This window comes from Ranitomeya variabilis, chromosome 1 (assembly GCF_051348905.1).
Source record: "Ranitomeya variabilis isolate aRanVar5 chromosome 1, aRanVar5.hap1, whole genome shotgun sequence".
Classification (NCBI taxonomy): Eukaryota; Metazoa; Chordata; class Amphibia; order Anura; family Dendrobatidae; genus Ranitomeya; species Ranitomeya variabilis.
Genome location: NC_135232.1, coordinates 1,111,604,853 through 1,111,623,032, shown reverse-complemented (window position 1 = coordinate 1,111,623,032; position 18,180 = coordinate 1,111,604,853). Strand labels below are relative to the sequence as shown.

The window sequence follows — 18,180 nt, the reverse complement described above, 5'->3', positions numbered from 1 at the left end:
CTAAGGGGAGCTCACCGCATTCACTTTTACTGAGAGCAGTGAGCTCCCCCTAGTGGTGCTTGTGGAATAATTCAGTGTCTGTGCGGGTGATTTGGAGCTGGGGTGTGATGAAAAACACATTAATTGATATGAACTTTACTTACAGGGAAGTGGGATTGCCCGTGGCATCACTGCGATGTCTGTGGAAAGGCTTCGGTGAGCTTTTGCAGCGTGTGTCCAAACTCATTTTGCAAAAGTCACCACGAGGATGGACTGTACAGCAAGACGTCGGACGGCAGACTCTGCTGTCTGGACCACGACCCGGACGAGTTCAATGAAGTACAAGCTGAATGTATGCCGAACGAGCGCTCGAAAGCCAAGTGTAAAAAGAGCCTGAGGAGCAGATAACGAGCGGACTGCAACACTAGTGTACATAGGACTGTTTGTGAATATCGATAATGGGGGAGACTGAAGCTTATCGCTTTGATTGCTGTACCCTCTTGTGATATACCCCGATTCAGGACAGAACATACCCACTGAGCCACCCTCTGCAGCCTTGGCTGCGTCTGCACTGATCGCCAACTGCTCCTGCCATCGCTCACTCTCCGTATAATACGACACCCACACTTACACTGCATTACCGCTATATCCCTCACCAATGGGAAGGAGCCGCTTACAGCAAATATTTTCTTTTTGTAAAACAAGACACTATTGGCTCCGCCGTGGAAATCCATATCTTTTACGCTTTTTTGTTTTTATACTAGTCCTAAAGGTTCTCTGCATTTACACTTTTTTTTTCCAAGAAACTTTAGGTACATTTAACCCAATACTTTTAGATTTTTTTTTTTTAAATTGGTTCTTTTGCTGCAAGGGCTTATTGATGACAGTGCTGTGTGCACTGGGGTCAATAGTGGAGGCATGGTGCTCTGCAGGCTCAATAATGGCAGCACCAGGTTCAATGCCCCGCTGTGTGCATTTTCACAACATTTTGAAGCCCGTAGTATGCAGCGCGCCATTATTAAGACTTGGGCTTTATAATGGCGTGCTGCGTGCAATGAGGTTGATAATGCGCCCTGCTTGCAACAGTTTAGATGGTGCGATGCGTGCAACAGTGTTGATAATGGAGCGCTGCATGCAACAGTCTTGATAAATGAGCGCTGCATGCAACGCAACGGGCTTCATAATGGTGTGCTGCTTGCAATGAGTGATAATGGAGCGCTGCGTGCAACACAACGGGCTTGATAATGGCATGCTGCATGCAATGAGTGATAATACGCCCTGCTTGCAACAGTTTTGATGGTGTGATGTGTGCAACGGTGTAGCTAATGGAGCGCTGCATGCAACAGTCTTGAAAATGGTGCGCTGCATGCAATGAGATTGATAATGGAGCGCTGCGTTCAACAGTCTTGATAAATAAGTGCTGCATGTAACGCAACGGGCTTGATAATGGTGTGCTGCGTGCAATGAGTGATAATGGAGCGCTGCGTTCAACAGTCTTGATAATGGTGTGCTGCGTGCGATGTGATAATGGAGCGCTGCGTTCAACAGTCTTGATAATGGAGCGCTGCGTTCAACAGTCTTGATAATGGCATGCTGCGTGCAATGAGTGATAATGGAGCGCTGCGTTCAACAGTTGATAATGGCGTGCTGCGTGCAATGATTGATAATGGAGCGCTGCGTTCAACAGTCTTGATAATGGCGTGCTGCGTGCAATGAGTGATAATGGAGCGGCTGCGTTCAACAGTCTTGATAAAGGAGCGCGCTGCGTGCAACACAACGGGCTTGATAATGGCATGCTGCGTGCAATGAGTGAGGATACACCCTGCTTGAAACAGTTTTGATGGTGCAACAGTGTTGATAATGGAGCACTGCATGCAACAGTCTTGAAAATGGTGCGCTGCATGCAATAAGATTGATAATGGAGCGCTGCGTTCAACAGTCTTGATAAATGAGCGCTGCATGCAACGGGCTTGATAATGGCGTGCTGCGTGCAATGAGATTGATAATGCGCCCTGCTTGCAACAGTTTTGATGGTGCGATGCGTGCAACAGTGTTGATAATGGAGCGCTGCGTGCAACAGTCTTGAAAATGGTGCGCTGCATTCAGTGAGATTGTTAATGAAGCGCTGCATGCAACAGTCTTGAAAATGTGCTACATAAAACGGTATCGCTAATGGCGCACAGCGGGCTGTAACATTTCCAATGGCCCTTTTTCCACGGTCACACAGCCATATGACCTGCCAGTTAAACTGTGCTGTCAACCGCATTTTTATTTTTAGCACGTTCTTAACATTTTAAGCTTGACTGTGAGAACGTTATTGCTATGGGTTTTTCTATTATAAAGTTTTTCTCTTGTATTCAGTCACAGTAGTGTGCTCGTTTTACAAATGTACAGTTGCTACCTCACCTGGCTATTAAGTGTGGCTCCCAAATTAACTTTTATTTTTTTTAATTTTTTTTTTAAATATTGCAATGGGACTGCAAAATATTCCTCCATGCTGCTGCGGAGCGTCCCCGTGTGCTTTTAAGGATTGATGTAAACCTGCAACCTCATGGCTTTGTCATCTCAAGCTTCTGAGAACTCTCCTTTGGGAGGAGGAAGTTGTTTTTTTTTTTTTTTGTTTTTTTTTTTAAATATATATTATATAAAATTATATTTTTTATTTTTATACAGTTACATGGTGTCATATACCTCCGTACGCTCAGGCTGGGACTCCACCACACCGTTTAGTTTTAGCGTCATTTTCTGTGGATAATCAATGTATGTGTGCAGGGTCAGGGAGAATACACATTGTACACGTATCTTGATAAGGTGTTATCTGAGCATGCTCGAGTCCCCACAGCTGCATGTCTCGCAGCTGTTTGAGAGCGCAACACATGAAGGGATTGCCTGTTTGTTAAGCAATCCCTACGTGCCGGCGCGGGGACTTTAACATGTTTTTCAAGCACGCCGTTAGACACTGTTAGCACTGGAGCATGCTCAGATAACACCTTATGTCGCTCATCATTAGTGTTTTGGGTTTTCATTCTGCAAAGGTGGCTGTTATAGAAAGCAGGCTTGGCAAATATTTTTGAGGTGTGTTTTTTTTTTTTTTTTCTCTCCTTTTTACTGGGAAAAGTAGAAATTGGGATTTAGGACCGTGGATGGATTACTTGGCCAGGATTCTTGGCGATCGTGGAAGGTAATGTCCAATTTTAACACCATGCATTTTATAGCTCATTTTACTGTGCAGAATGTTTTTTGGTTTTTTTTTTACATATCTTTTTATATGCGGCGGTAACTATGTCACTGTATGGCCGGTTTCACTGGATGTGGTGCCCAAGTCTGGTCACTGATCACGACAGCTTCATAGGCATCTGAGTCTGTGGAGTTTGGGCATAAGTATGTGCTTGGGGTGTGAATGTTGCCTCCCGATGCCCTGCAGGTCCTCCATCCTCATAGCTAAAATGTTATCATTTAACTACCATGTGCCTCCACTAGAGGGAGCTCACTGCATACATATTTGTTGAGTTCAGTGTGCTGTTCAGCGCCTCCTGGTGGTGATGGCGGGTAGTGATAAGTTTATTTGATTTATACGGTGCATTTTGGAGATCCTTATCAAACCTAAACTGATGTTTAATAAAATCTGTCGGGATCAAATTTTTTGATTTATTACAATATGTAAAAAAATAAGATAAAAAGGGAACATCTGATATTTTTGCATGATCTGACCTCATAAAGGGGTATTTAGAAGGTTTGTCCACGATTAGAAAAGCATAGCTGCTTTCCTGCAGCAACAGCGCCACACCGGCCTACAGGTTGGGTCTGGTATTGCATTTCTGCTCCATTCGAAGTGAAGGAGTATGAGGTGCAATATGACACTTGTGAGTTACGGGCCGGCCGCAGCTCTCCTGACCCGAACTCATCATCTTCGTAGGCATAGGTGAGGCTGTGACGTTGGGGGTCAGGAAGCCCTGTGACCGGTCCGTAATGGGACCACGACATAGGGACGTGTGAATCCGGCATAACTGGTAGCAGCCATGTTGTTCTAATCTCGGACATCACTTCTTAGGTGCTCGGGGGAGGGAAGATATTTGCATAGTTCGGCCCCTTTAAATCCGTCTGCACCTCCATCTTTAAGCGTATTTTTTAGAAAATAGGTTGAACTGTAGATCTTGAGCTCCCTTTTATATTTTGTCCTAAGGAAGAGCATAAATCTGTATAAGTAGTAGGCTGTACGTTATTGGATCCTGGTATTAAAGGCCGGATATAGTCACAACTCGTATATTGAAGAATCTGGACTTCTGATTCCCATTTGTTGAAGTTGTTTAAAAAAAAACAAAACAAAAAAAAACTGTTCATCAGCAATGAAAGACGCACTTTATTACATGTAATGCCTTTATTTTATCAATTATTCAACTTGAACTTAATACAAAAATGTATCTTTATTTTTGTTTTTCACAAGCTGTCCGAATAGAGTTTTCATTACTTAATGTGTCCGGTTGTGATTTATTTTCCAAAAGATGCATAAAACTGCTTTTACACGGGCCCAATATGGGCACATTTCAGCTATCTGATTTCCCACAGTTAGAGCATATTGATGGCAAAAACCTGGTGATGAGATTCTCTGAGAGCACCATGATGTTGGGACAGAATTCCTGATTCCATCGATGTGTCACTTACTGGGCTGCCAGCTGTAGTTTTGATAATATCACTGTTTTATTGGCTGCAGATCTACTAGTTCTTGGAATGCTGAGCTCTGTATAACCCCGCCCCCTTCACTGATGGGCACAAAGCAGCTAATGCGTAGTGTACACAAGTGGTGTGGGCGGGGTTATAGAGAGCTCAGCATTCCAAGAACTAGTAGGTCTGCAGCCATTAACTGTGATATTATCAAAACTGCAGCTAGCAGCCCAGTAAGTAACACATTGTTGAAATTGGAGACTCGTTCATCTTTTCTTTACCATCCCATCTGTCTCTATATGATGCTACATCCAGATTCCCTTTTAAACAGAATCTATCATCAATTATCATGGGGTTTCCTGGTGATCGGTGCAGTTGAACCACCCTGCTACTAAAGCTGTGATATCGCTGTATGACCTTGACCCCCCCCAGAAGGGACCGGTTGTAGTAACTGCGCCAAAAGAAAGCTACACATCCCACCCAACAAGGCACCTGATTATGTACAGAGCTGTAGTGATGTCATTGCACTCGGCTGTGTTTAGTTAGCGTCCTGTCATGAGAGATATAAAATATACACTTTCTACATCATGGCCCTGGTTCCAGCGTGTTTTTTTTTTTTTTCTCTGCTTAATGAGGGGACATGTAGGCTTCAAACACCTCTGACTTAAGAGGCACATGCCACTCGTCTGATGCTTCTGATTCAGTAAAAGGCATGGGCTTCTTCGCCACTAACCTGACTCCTGTCCCTGTCTGGCCCCCATTGTGCCCATTTTGGCAGAGCAGGTAGAAATGGGAAAGACCTTCAAAAGTTGCAAAAATTGTGCCTTTTCAAAGCTATTTACTCCACAATTACTTTGATAAATCGGGGCCTTATTGAACAAAATTGTGCTTTTTCTGACCCCCCCGGTCTACATTTGGACATTAATACAGCCTTGGCTCTTGTCAAAACGTTTTCTATAAGATTTTGGAATAGTCTGGGAATTTTTGCTCCTTCATCCAGAATAAGGTTTGTAAGCTCAGACCCTGATGTTGGGGGAGGATGGGCTCACAATCTCCATTTTGCTTCATCCAGAAGGTGTTGGATGGGGCTGAGGTCTGGGCTCTGTGTGGTCTTGTTCTTCCCTCTGTGTCTTTATGGACCTTGTGTACTGGGCACAGTAATGGAGAACAGAAATGGGTCTTCCCCAAACTGTTCCCACAAAGCTGGAAGCTGCAATTGTCCATAATAGCTGGTACGGTGAAGCATTAAGATTTCCCTTACAGCAGTTGTCTACTACAACGTGTAGTGGGCAGATCAAGAAACCTTGGAAATAAGGCTTCCTTCAACTACCCCAGTTTCCAAATGTGCCTGTGCGTGATGCTATCGCTGTCCACTCATCACCATCACGTGATTCCACAGCTACAGCTGTCACCGATATCTGATGCATTCACGTCAACTTCTGGAATTGGAAGATGATGTGGCATCACCAAGGCGGGACCCAATGTTCCCGAGTGACTGGGCTGTGGCTGGAACTTCACCGCACATTATTGTGCGGGCTTGCTGCTCTCTGTGCAGGAAAGAGTCTGCGCAATACTAGACTGTAACCTGCGGTGAAGCTCTGCCCACAGCCCAGTCACTTCGGGAGACTGGGTCCTGCCGAATCATCTTCCAATTTTTTAAATTTGTGACATCAGAGGCAGCTGAAAATCAAGTGATGGGGATGAGCGGATAGCGCCACTCACAGGCACATTTTGAAATGCAAGATATTTGAAGAACGATTCACCTGCTACATATTGTAGTGGACAACCTCTTCAACTGGAACTAATGGGCTGATTCCTCAAAACAAAACACCCCCGTAGTTTTATCCTAAGACTGTACAACACAATACAGGCAGGTAACGTTCACCTGGCATTCACCAAACCCTTCTATGAGAAGCAGATAAAGACGTGTAATCCATCACTGCACAGAACACATCTCCTCCAGAGTCCACTGGTGGTGGCTTTAGATCACTCCATCCGACGCTTGGCCTTGTGCTTGGTGAAGTAAGGCAGGTGCAGCTGCTCGGCGGGAGTGCAGTGTTTGTGCTGATACCGCTAGAGGAGGCCTGGAATCTGCAGAGCACCAAGCAATCAGCGGTGAGAAAGTTTCTCAGGACCCAAAGAAATGTAACAGTTCAGGTCCTTCCGCAGGAGCTCAATAGAAAGTTTATGCACACTGATACAGAAGCTGTGGGCATTTTACTGAGCAGAGGATATATCAAAAATAAGTATATTTCAAGGCTCCCAAACTTTTTTTGCTGTCTTTCAAGAAAATACTTCTATAATAGCGATGAGCAAACCTGACTTGTACTGTTCAGTATCTGTACTGGAAGGTAAGTGTCCGATGTTATCTGCCAAACTCACTTCACCTGGTAGTCTGGTTTTCCGAGGGTGGGATGTCAGAGAGCGATATGTAAAGTCCAGGATCCCATGCATTTCAATAGGGTTCAGGTGTCCAAACCGCACTTTAGGTTCTGGTACTCGCCCAAACTTAACTTTAAACTTCCACCGGTCCGCTCCTCACTATTCAAGAACAAACTACTCCCGTCTGTCTGTGCTCAGTCACATACACCGATGGTCAGGAGATCCATACTCTTATGATATACAATCCAATGCAGTGACACAACTAAACGTTGTTTTTCCTCACCCATCTCCAAGAACCACTCGTATTTTTTTTGATAAATACAGAAAAGCTTGAAATGAGTTTCTCAACCACCAAACCCGGTTTACATTTTATGGAGAAGCATAATTAGCACGAGAGATGGTTGAAGAGTCAAGTTGGTTCTTGCCGAAGAAACCTTTCCTGGCCTCCTAGCAAGTCCCGGGTACTGTGTATAGGGTTTTCGGAGCAAAAACTCAAGTTTTTGAGGATTGAGAGAATTTTTGAGCCAAACATTCAGTGCTCACAGCCCTTTTATGTAATCCTGACTTTACATTTTCTGGACCTCAGAGGGATCATCGGAGAATGACCATACTCCTTTTACGTAGGCAAAATTCTAAGATGAGCAAATAGAATTGCCAGCCCAGTAGCCATAGTCTGGGATGGATCGTGTGCTGGAGTTAGACTGGCTTAGACATTAATGATTTTGGCACATGTTCTAGTCACCATGAACCAAGAAATATACGCCAGTGAGCATCAGGAGAACATTTGTTGTAATTTGTGCCACTTTCTGGTGTCTAGTATGGTGGATGGCTTTGTTGGCCATGCCCCTTCCATGGTGGCCAATCACTTTGAGAAGTTACTACTTAAAATTTTGCAACTTTGTTTTCACAAAATTTTTGCACAACTCTGTTTTATGGTAGAATTCTGGTGCAAACTGATGATCAGGGCTACTGTGTTTTGTAGCCTTTTTGGCTTATACATATGGATTCGGACACGTGAACAAGGGTCCAGAATACCCAGACAGAATTTTGGCACAAATCTTCTACAAAATAGTCACAGTCTGGGCTCAGTGTTTCAAGATCACAATGCGAAATATGTTCCTCATGTCACTCAATCATCTTCCCATTGGCTGCTTACTCACACAAAAGTAGCCACCTTTTGCATTTTAGGGTCCAAGATCTATTACCGCTTCATGAGAAAATGTTTATTGCATTTATTTAAATTTTTTATTTTAACCAAAAACATTATACCACGCTGGTAAAGGAAAAAAAAAAAAAAAAAAAAAAAGCTACAAAAAAAACCCACAAACCAAATGCTTGTTTATATGGCACTTAGCCTTGATAACCCAATAAGTGGGGGTGGAGTGGCCAAAAAAAAAAAAAAAATCCACATATGATGTAACACGTTTTACAACTGTATGTACAGGAGAACATTTTTACAAACCACTATAAATAAGAGTGCTATACCCCACAGACCTGCAGAACGAGAGAGAACCTTGCATAAAGACTATTCACAGAATGTACAAAATAATAAATGAACATAAGAGAACAACAATGTAGTTTCAAGTCAGTAGAAACACGCGCCAGTCACCATCCATCCAGTGAGCACAGGTGGCGTCATATAGGGTGGGCCGCCATGTTACCATCCAGCGTATACAGGTTCTGCGTCATATGTGATCCCATATATAGAACTAGATCGCTTTGGGTGTAGAAGAGGAGACTTGGGGCTCAGACTTATGACCCGTCTTCTCGACGACATCTGTTTTCCAATTATGTACATCACGCCAAGAAGTATTACTGAAGCGAGAAAGAGAAAACATTACGAGAGCTGATTTTTCCTTTTTTTGCGGGGGGGGGGGGGGGGGTGGATACCACCATGTACACTAAACCTTCCCACACATGCACTCTGTTTGCCTTATTGGGAACACTTGGCCAATGATGTCAAACTCAATACAGGGGGACAAAATGTAAAAAAAAAAAAGAAACCCCTGACAAAGTCGCCGGCCAGCCTTGATGTACAATACAATTTATTGGTCGCGGTGAATCCACACGGTTCTGTGATCACATGCGGACTTTCCTTTAATAGCCGACAGCGCTTTGGAGGCAGCAAACATGCTGCGTTCAAAGCGCTGCCGATTACTGATCATCTGAACACACCCTTTCAAAGTAATTTTCCTCCTATTGAAGCCCCTTGATTCCCCTTTGATTACCCCCATAAAGTATGATACCAGCAAAAGTGCCCCCCCCCGAACAGTAGGATATCCCACCATGAATTCATCCAGACACAATGTGTGATGACCCTACTTTACCACCCCCAGCTAAGTATTGTGATCTCCACATAGCATAATGGACCCCACATAGTCCTCCATTCAGTATAATGGGCCCCACCTAGTGCTCCATACAGTATAATGTAATGGGCTCTGCATTGTGGGGCCCATTATACTGTATGGAGCACTCTGGGGCCCATTATACTGTATGGAGCACTGAGTGCTCCATACAGTATAATGACCTTTGACATAGTCCTCCATACAGAACAAACAGCAAGCCCCACATAGCCCTCCATACAGTATAATGGGCCCCGCATAGTGCTCCATACAGTATAATGCAATGGGCTCTGCATAGTGCTCCGTACAGTATAATGGCCTTTGACAGTCCTCCATACAGAGTAAAACTTTTCTTGATTAGTGATAATATATCAAAGGCATAACATGGCTATGAAGTGCACAGTAAATGACTCAATGGTCAGACAACAGACCAGGCGGTCTACAAGTTTCTGGTGTTATCCAGCCTTATGATGGTCATCTGGCCATTGAGTCATGGACTGTGCACTTCATAGCTATGCGATGCCTTTGATAGAGTATTTAAACCCTCACTATTGGAACTGAATTCATTAACTAATAAAGAAATGTTTGACTCCGTGGAGTTGTATCCCTTTTCCTATTCAGCTCATCGCTGCTTGCAAGGAAAAAAAATGCTGTTCCGTGCTCCCGAACTACATGGGCATTGGTGGCACTGTGCATTTTGTTTGTTTTTCTTTTTTCTCTCTCTCGTTGTTTCCCTGCTGCTCCAGTCTCGGCAGCTAGTGATCTGAAGCTCTTCACTGCTCGGCACAGTGGACGCAAAATAGTGACATCCTAGGAATGGGGCCCTTAAATGGGGGAGGGAGCATCAGTGACACTCCCTCTTCCAAAATTGCTTTCAACCTTATTGGCATCCAGGATGCCGATACAGTTGCAAGTACGATAAAACATGCCCATTCGGACTCCAATCCCCTTAATATCTGTTGAGCCAGCCTCTGCCAACTAACATCAGCCAAAAGCCCTTACCATATGATGGTCAGCTCATAATGCGAAAATGGGCGAGTTTGGTAGTTGCCATCTACATTTGCAGTTGAAGCTGCAGTGCTGGCTGGGATGGTCCTAAAAGAACACTGCCTTCCACTCTTGGAACTGAGTAATGAAACATAGAAATTGCTCAACTTACCAACTATGCAAACTACAAGTATCGCGATAGTTAAAGGAGCCAGTCGACAGGACTCTCCATCCTTACGCAAGAATGTCTCCATGCAATAACTCGGTTCGGAGCTCCCAGAGGGACAAAAAGCATCTTCAGGACAACTGATGGGATTAATATCTGGACTCTGTGCGTAAGAGAAGACATCTTATGAAGTTACTTACTGCAGATTGTGAGCCCTCGCGGGCAGGGTCCTCCCTCCTTATGTACCCGTGTGCCTTGTTTTTTGCTCATGTTTAATGTATTTGTCTATATTTGACCCGTATTTCACATGTAAAGCGCCATGGAATAAATGGCGCTATAAAAATTAATAATAATAATAATAATATAGAAAGTAAAGCCAAATAATCTAAGTACAGGGCTTGACTTTTGCTTCCTTTCGTCCACATTACTCTCCCACCCTCTCGTTGAAACTTTTGGACGCTTGTTGTTCTTTCCACCGTCCTACAGTAACAGGCCAGCTTCATATACACAGGTTTCACCGTCAAGTACAGACCACGATTTCCAGACTGATCAAGAGAATTCTGAGTTAACATCATGCCGAAGTGTTGTTGTCGGAGTATGGACGCATGACCCGAACTGGACAGCCTCATATGTGTCCTTCTGGCTGCAAAACCGTGGCCGGTCCAGACATCACATCACATCCGATTTTCATGGTCCAAGTCTAGATTTCCAAGGGGGGCTGCATTACGGTTTCATACGGTCAAGGTCACACACAGTGTTCTCTGATGAACAGAGAGTTGGACTTTCTATCGGAGTCCCTGAGATACAGGAGGTAAACGGAAACCCAGATGGAGCCATTCACTATCCGGGTACATTCAGACGTCCATAAAAATCGGTCCGATGGTTGACCACAATGCAAAGCAGTCCAAATTGACAATGTCGGCCTCAATAGTGAATGACTCCATCAAAATCCAGTTTTTTTGGGGTGGGGAGAGGAATTCTAATGGAAAACCTTGAAGACCAATGTTTTAATAACCCTTACGGAAGACTGGGTCTTCTTCCCCGTGCACCTATATACTTACAGGACAGTAGTGATCTTTAGGACACTCTTCACAGCGTTCTCCTCCCGAATTCACTTGGTATTCACCATCATGGCAATATTTGCATCGATCGTCTCCATGTCCTTTATACATACCTAGGTAGGTGACGAAAACAAGTAGGAGAATATGGGAACAGGAGAATAATATGGGAACAGGAGAAGATATCCGGCTTGTTCTCCGGTACACATTAGCCATCCTAACAAAGAGCCCACATAGAATGTGGCCGAATCTGCAACTTTCACTCTTCGGCGGCCAAATCTTTGGCTTGTGCGAGTGTTTATTTTATTATGGAGAGTGGTAATAAGCAGATACCAGACTTCACCAGCAATGGGTTAGGCAGGGTCAGGCATGTAGAATTTCAACATGCCCAATCTCTAATATCTCCATGAGAGACCTTGTATCCAATGTGTATGGATGGCCGGACCAAGAAAAGCAAAATCTGATCTGCAGAGTTCCGTTCCCACAGAATTAATGATGCATTAATATTTACCGGGAGGACACAAGGTGCACACTGCGGAGCCGAGGTTGAGAGATTCCTGCCCTTCAGGGCACATTGTGCAGTGGGTACACGAGGATGTGCTGCAGACATAAAAGAAATATATTATTAGTTACACAGATTACATGGCCTCCAAAGACAAAAAAGTTCAATGGCCAACGAGCATCTGGCAGCGCTTCAGGGAACTGAGACATCACTTCATTCATGGGAATAGGCGCTTAAAGGATATTTCCATATAATCATCTGGGACCCCATGGATTTTAAGAATGGGGCAACGGCTGCTCATGATGAGCGCGGCTATGTACCCCAGTCCCATAGACAACAGTAGACGCCATCATGAGCAGCAATTGCTCCATTCAAATGGGCATTTAAAGCCCCCATTCCTAGGCGAGCAGGAAGTTATCACCTATCTTGTGGATAACTTGCTATGATGGGAGTAACCTTTAACTAACACTGCGAGGATTGTGGGGGTCGTTTGACAATCTGGAAGTGATCACATATCGTAAAGGGGAAAAAAAAATATAATTATTCCCCTGCTATTCTGCAAAATATACAGTGGGTACAGAAAGTATTCAGACACCTTTACATTTTTCACTCTGTTTCATTGCAGCCATTTGGTAAATCCAAAAAAGTTCTTTTTTTTCACATTAAAGGGAACCGGTCACCCCCAAAATGTAGGTTGAGCTAAGCCCACTGGCATCAGGGGCTTATCTACAGCATTCTGGGATGCTGTAGATAAGCCCCCGATGTAACCTGAAAGATCAGAAAAAGAGGTTAGATTATACTCACCCAGGGGCGGTCCCACTGCAGTGGGTGTCACGGTCCGGGGCCTCCCATCTTCTTACGGTGACGTCTTCATGCCGCAGCTCCGGTGCAGGCGTACTTTGTGTGCCCTGTTGAGGTCATAAGTATTCAGACCTTTTGCTCAGAGACTCATATAAAAGTCACATTCTGTCCATTTCCTTGTGATCCTCTTTGAGATGGTTCTCCTTCATTGGAGGCCAGCTGTGTTTAAACTGATAGGACTTGATTTGGAAAGGCGCACACCTGTCTATATAAGACCTCACAGCTCACAGTGCATGTCAGACCAAATGAGAATCATGAGGTCAAAGGAACTGGCCGAGGAGCTCAGAGACAGAATTGTGGCAAGGTACAGATCTGGCAAAGGTCACAACAGAATTTCTGCAGTACTCAAGGTTCCAAAGAGCACAGTAGCCTCCATAATCCTTAAGTGGAAGAAGTTTGGGACCACCAGAAGTTTTCCTAGACCTGGCTGTCTAGCCAAACTGAGCAATCGTGGGAGAAGAGCCTCGGTGAGAGAGGTAAAGAAGAACCCCAAGATCACTGTGGCTGAGCTCCAGAGACGCAGTAGGGAGATGGAAGAAAGTTCCACCAAAGTCAACTATCACTGCAGCCCTCCAGCAGTCGGGCCTTTATGGCAGAGTCGCCCGACGGAAGCCTCTCCTCAGTGCAAGACATATGAAAGCCCGCATAGAGTTTGCTAAAAAAACACATGAAGGAATCCCAGACTATGAGACATAATCTGGTCTGATGACACGAAGATAGACCTTTTTGGTGATAATTCTAAGCGATATGTGTGGAGAAAACCAGGCACTGCTCATCACCTGCCCAATACAATCCCAACAGTGAAACATGGTGGTGGCAGCATCATGCTATGGGGGTGTTTTTCAGCTGCAGGGACAGGACGACTGGTTGTCATTGAAGGAAACATGAATGCGGCGAAGTGCAGAGATATCCTGGATGACAACCTCTTCCAGAGTGCTCTGGACCTCAGACTTGGCCGAAGGTTCACCTTCCAACAAGACAATGACCCTAAGCACACAGCTAAAATAACAAAGGAGTGGCTTCAGAACAACTCTGTGACCATTCTTGTCTGGCCCAGTCAGAGCCCAGACCTAAACCCAACTGAGCATCTCTGGAGAGACCTGAAAAATGGCTGTCCACCAACGTTCACCATCCAACCTGATATAACTGGAGAATATCTGCAAGGAAGAATGGCAGAGGATCCCCAAATCCAGGTGTGAAAAACTTGCTGCATTTTTCCCAAGAACACTCATGGCTGTACTAGCTCAAAAGGGGCTTCTACCCAATACTGAGCAAAGGGTCTGAAGACTTATATCCATGGGATATTTCAGTTTTTCTTTTTTAATAAATTTGCAAAAAAATCTACATTTTGGGTTTTTTTCAGTCAAGATGGTGTGCAGAGTGTACATTAATGAGAAAAAAATGAACTTTATGGAATTTACCAAATGGCTGTAATGACAGAGTGAAAAACTTAAAGGGGTCTGAATACTTTCTGCACCAACTGTATATTTTGCGGAATAGCAGGGGAATAATTTATTTTACAGTTTTTTGTTTCTGAATACTTTCAGTACACACTGTATATTCCCAATTCTTCCATTTCCAAGTTTATGCTAATTGTACTGCAATTTAAATCCATTCTCCATGCATTGGCATCCTGGCGAACTGGAGCTTCTATGGAGCAGCCAAGCAGATCTGCAGCGTAAAGCATGAAGGAGCAGAGCAGCAGTTGGGGCTTTTCAGGAGACAATATGTGAATTACATCTTGTACTCTATGTATGAACATTGCAAGTCACTAAATAAAAAAAATAAAAAAAATTATATACAAAAAATGAAATAAGACAGAATTTAAAAAAAATTACTTGCAAAATGTGTCCTCCGGACAAGGCTTGCAGAGCGATGCATTCTGTGCAGATGCAAAGTGACCTTAAACAAAAAAGATAATGACAATCACAATATTTAAGTAATCATCTGATAGATCGTTCTGGTGCCCAATGTCAGGATGCTGCAGGCTGGCTCCTTGTATTTTATCGTGTCCGATATATATAAAGCATTTACAGCTGTGAAACACTTATCCTTGAGTTTTCCTCCCATCAGGTTGTCCCACAGTCCAGTCAGCAGTTTCCTACTTACCGTATCTCCATTTCTGGGTGATCACCACCATACCATTACAGTTCCTGATACTGTCACTAGAAGCCTTTATATACAACTTCAAGGAGATGGGTCACCAAATTTCACAGTACAAACAGCATACATTAGATAGATCTCTAACCTGGTGAGGCTGGTGTACTTTGAAAAAAATCTATACCTTTCAGAATGGCTATATAATCCTTATATTAAGAAGAGCATTTTAGGAGATAAGCCATAGGATGAAATATCTCATGTGTCCAAGTGTATTTAAGCTTTGTCCACCCAGCCTGACAACTGCAGCTTGTGCTGAGCAGTGTGAGATCTTAGCAGCAGCAGGGAGGAGAGACACTGAGGATCTGTCAATCAGATAATGGGAAGAGGATTCAGCAGCAGGGAGGAGAGACTGAGGAGCAGTCAGCCGCCTAGGTGCACAGAGATTCAGTAGCAGAAGAGAGGAGGGACCCTCAGGAGCTGTCATTGAGGCTAGATAAGTGGAAATTAAGCAGCAGTAGCAGGAAAGAGGGGCACTGAGGAGATGTCAATCAGGTAGGTGGATGGAGAATTAGGGTAAACTTTCATAAAAGGTTTATACAGCCTCACTGATATGGAACGAGGCTTCCTTTCCCACGCGATTGGCTCCTCTCAATGTGATCACGGGCTGTCGGTTGTCATCATGGAGACCCGAGGCCATCCGGGTCTGTCAGCTACGGTAGCCTGTTTAGACCATGCCAGGAGCATAATCTAAAAGGCTTCTGTATGTGTAACACTGAAAGGTGTAATGCATTGCAAACTGGTGTATTGTAACGCTAAATTTTAAAGTTGAAAAAAAAATTGTAAGAATTTTTATTTTTTTTGTAAATATCACAAAAAGAAATTATACCAATTTATGTAAAAACAAACAAAAAAGAAGTACAACTCATTGGCATCACCTGACCTCTAAAATTGTCACAGTTAACCTCTTCAGTAAATACCATAAAAAAAATAATAAAACATGGCAAAAAGTTTTTTTTCACCATACCGAACAAAAAGTGGAAATACAAAGCGATCAAAAAGTAAAAAATGTAGATAAATGTGTCATCGATGAAAACGTAATTTTGTCACAGAAAAATCAAGCTACCATGCAGCTTGCAGCTCCATGCGCGAAGTAGTAAGAAAGTTATAGCGCTTAGAATAAAGAGGCGCAAAAATATATATTTTTCTCTATAAAATAGTTTGTGTAAAAGCGGTAAAACATAAAAAATATTATATAAATGAGGTATTGCTGTAATCGTTCTGACCCGAAGAATAAATCTGCCTTATCAATTATACCCCACATTGAAAGCCATTAAACAGACATAAACATAAACAGATTTCCTAAATTGCTGATTTTTGATCATTCTACCTCCCAAATATCAGAATGGAAAGCGATCAAAAAAATGTAATTTGCCCCAAAACAGTACAAATAAAAATGTCAAATAGTTTCTCGAAAAACCCACACATGACTGTTGACAGACATACAGAAAAATTGTAGTTATCAGAATATGGCGATACAAAGACTTTTTGCAGCAAAAAAAAAAAAACTTAAGTGTGTGACAGCATCAAAACAAAAAATAAAATCGGGTATCGCTGTGTTCGCACCGACCTGAAGAATAAAGTTGTCTAATCACTTATACCGCAGGAGGAACAGCGTAAAAATAAATAAAACCAATTCTTCACCTGTTGTTGATTTTTTCACTGTGCCTCCCAAAGATTGCAGTAAGGATAGGCACACATTTATCTTGCGCTCTGCTCTGAGCGCTTACACTGTGTAAATCTCTGAAGCACATGATGCAGATGGAACCTCCGGCAGAAGAGTCCATATAATGAGGCAAATGGAAGAACTGTGGATGCCATAGGACCTGTGGCTCATGAAGTCCATATTGTTCTGGCAGTATGAGGTCATACCAAATTTCTTGCAGAGCCTCCTGCCACGTCTGGAGTCTACGGCCCAAAATAGGCACTGAGGAGAGTGCCTCAATCCTTTCCATACAGAGGAAACCAGACGGGATACCCCATGAGGAAAAAGTAGCGGAGCTCGGGAATACTGCGGTACTGGACAAGGAATCCCTATGGCTAATGACCTGTTAAAGTAGGCATAGTTCAATCTGAATGTAAGAAAATGACTGAAATGTCCTGTGTGCGGCTGGTCCAGGAACTATGGACATTGAGACAGTGAAGGCCTCCGGGCTTCAAGTGAGTACAATGCAATGTACACAGCACAACACTTATGTACTTGGAAAAGATTTATTTGTAATGTGCCAAGGTGTTACGAAGCAGCAGCTCACCCATGGGTGCCATCCTGGGCACATTACAGCCAGATGGAGTCCAGAGTAACTCTGCTGCCTCATTAGTGAATGAATCCCTCAGGTGTTTCATCTGAATCAGCTCACTTGGAGATTTAGATGTAAATCCCGATGCACGTGCTCAGTGTAGAGCGAAGGATAAATGTGATCCCATATGTTATATAAAATGTTCCTAACAAAAGCTTCAAATCAATCCACAAAAAAAGGTCCCTACTCTGGTCCGTCATGTGGTATCGTAAATATAGAGGTCAAGGTGAAAATATATATTTACCTTTTTGTACTTTTATATAATCTTATACTGTGAAACAATAAGTTTTTCCTATGCTGTTTTACCGCCTCAACGCATTAACCTAATTATCCCTGTGTGGCCTATTAATAAAAAACAACAACATAATCACGTTCCTCCATCATGTTCTCATACACTTTATGCAGTTAATAGCCTCTGTGTCTGTACTGTTACATACTTAGGCAGTTAACTGGTTCATGCAGCTTTACATGAACACCCGAGCCTTACACTATGGCTGGTCCAAATAACTAAAGCAATTGTTACCATCCACCTCTCGTGTCTCCCCTTTTCCTCATAGTTTGTAAGCTTGCGAGCAGGGCCCTCATTCCTCCTGGTATCTGTTTTGAACTGTGATTTCTGCTATGCTGTAATGTCTGTTGTCTGTATAAGTCCCCTCTATAAGTTGTAAAGCGCTGCGGAATATGTTGGCGCTATATAAATAAAATTATTATTATTATTATTATTATGCTTGCAGATGTAACTGTATTTAAAATGGCTGCTAGTATTCACCTTTGCCCTAGTTTTTGT

General features: G+C 43.3%; 2 protein-coding genes across 3 annotated transcripts in view; one reads left to right on the top strand and one right to left on the bottom strand.

Annotated features, from left to right (window-relative positions):
* Window positions 1-4,675, top strand: part of NSD2 (nuclear receptor binding SET domain protein 2) — a 113,376-nt gene extending 108,701 nt beyond the window's left edge. The window contains exon 23 of one of the 2 annotated variants that reach the window (XM_077280188.1): window positions 146-4,675. In XM_077280188.1, coding sequence (XP_077136303.1) covers window positions 146-387 — 242 coding nt within the window. In that variant the 3' untranslated portion in view covers window positions 388-4,675. The remainder of the gene's footprint in view (window positions 1-145) is intronic. The other variant, XM_077280189.1, reaches the window with a different exon arrangement.
* Window positions 4,676-7,887: 3,212 nt separating this feature from the next.
* Window positions 7,888-18,180, bottom strand: part of LOC143793317 (uncharacterized) — a 76,177-nt gene continuing 65,884 nt past the window's right edge. Inside the window, exons 5-9 of the mRNA XM_077280187.1 lie at window positions 14,778-14,841; window positions 12,088-12,176; window positions 11,580-11,692; window positions 10,525-10,681; window positions 7,888-8,838 (exon numbers count right to left, since the gene is read on the bottom strand). Coding sequence (XP_077136302.1) covers window positions 8,681-8,838; window positions 10,525-10,681; window positions 11,580-11,692; window positions 12,088-12,176; window positions 14,778-14,841 — 581 coding nt within the window. The 3' untranslated portion in view covers window positions 7,888-8,680. The remainder of the gene's footprint in view (window positions 8,839-10,524; window positions 10,682-11,579; window positions 11,693-12,087; window positions 12,177-14,777; window positions 14,842-18,180) is intronic.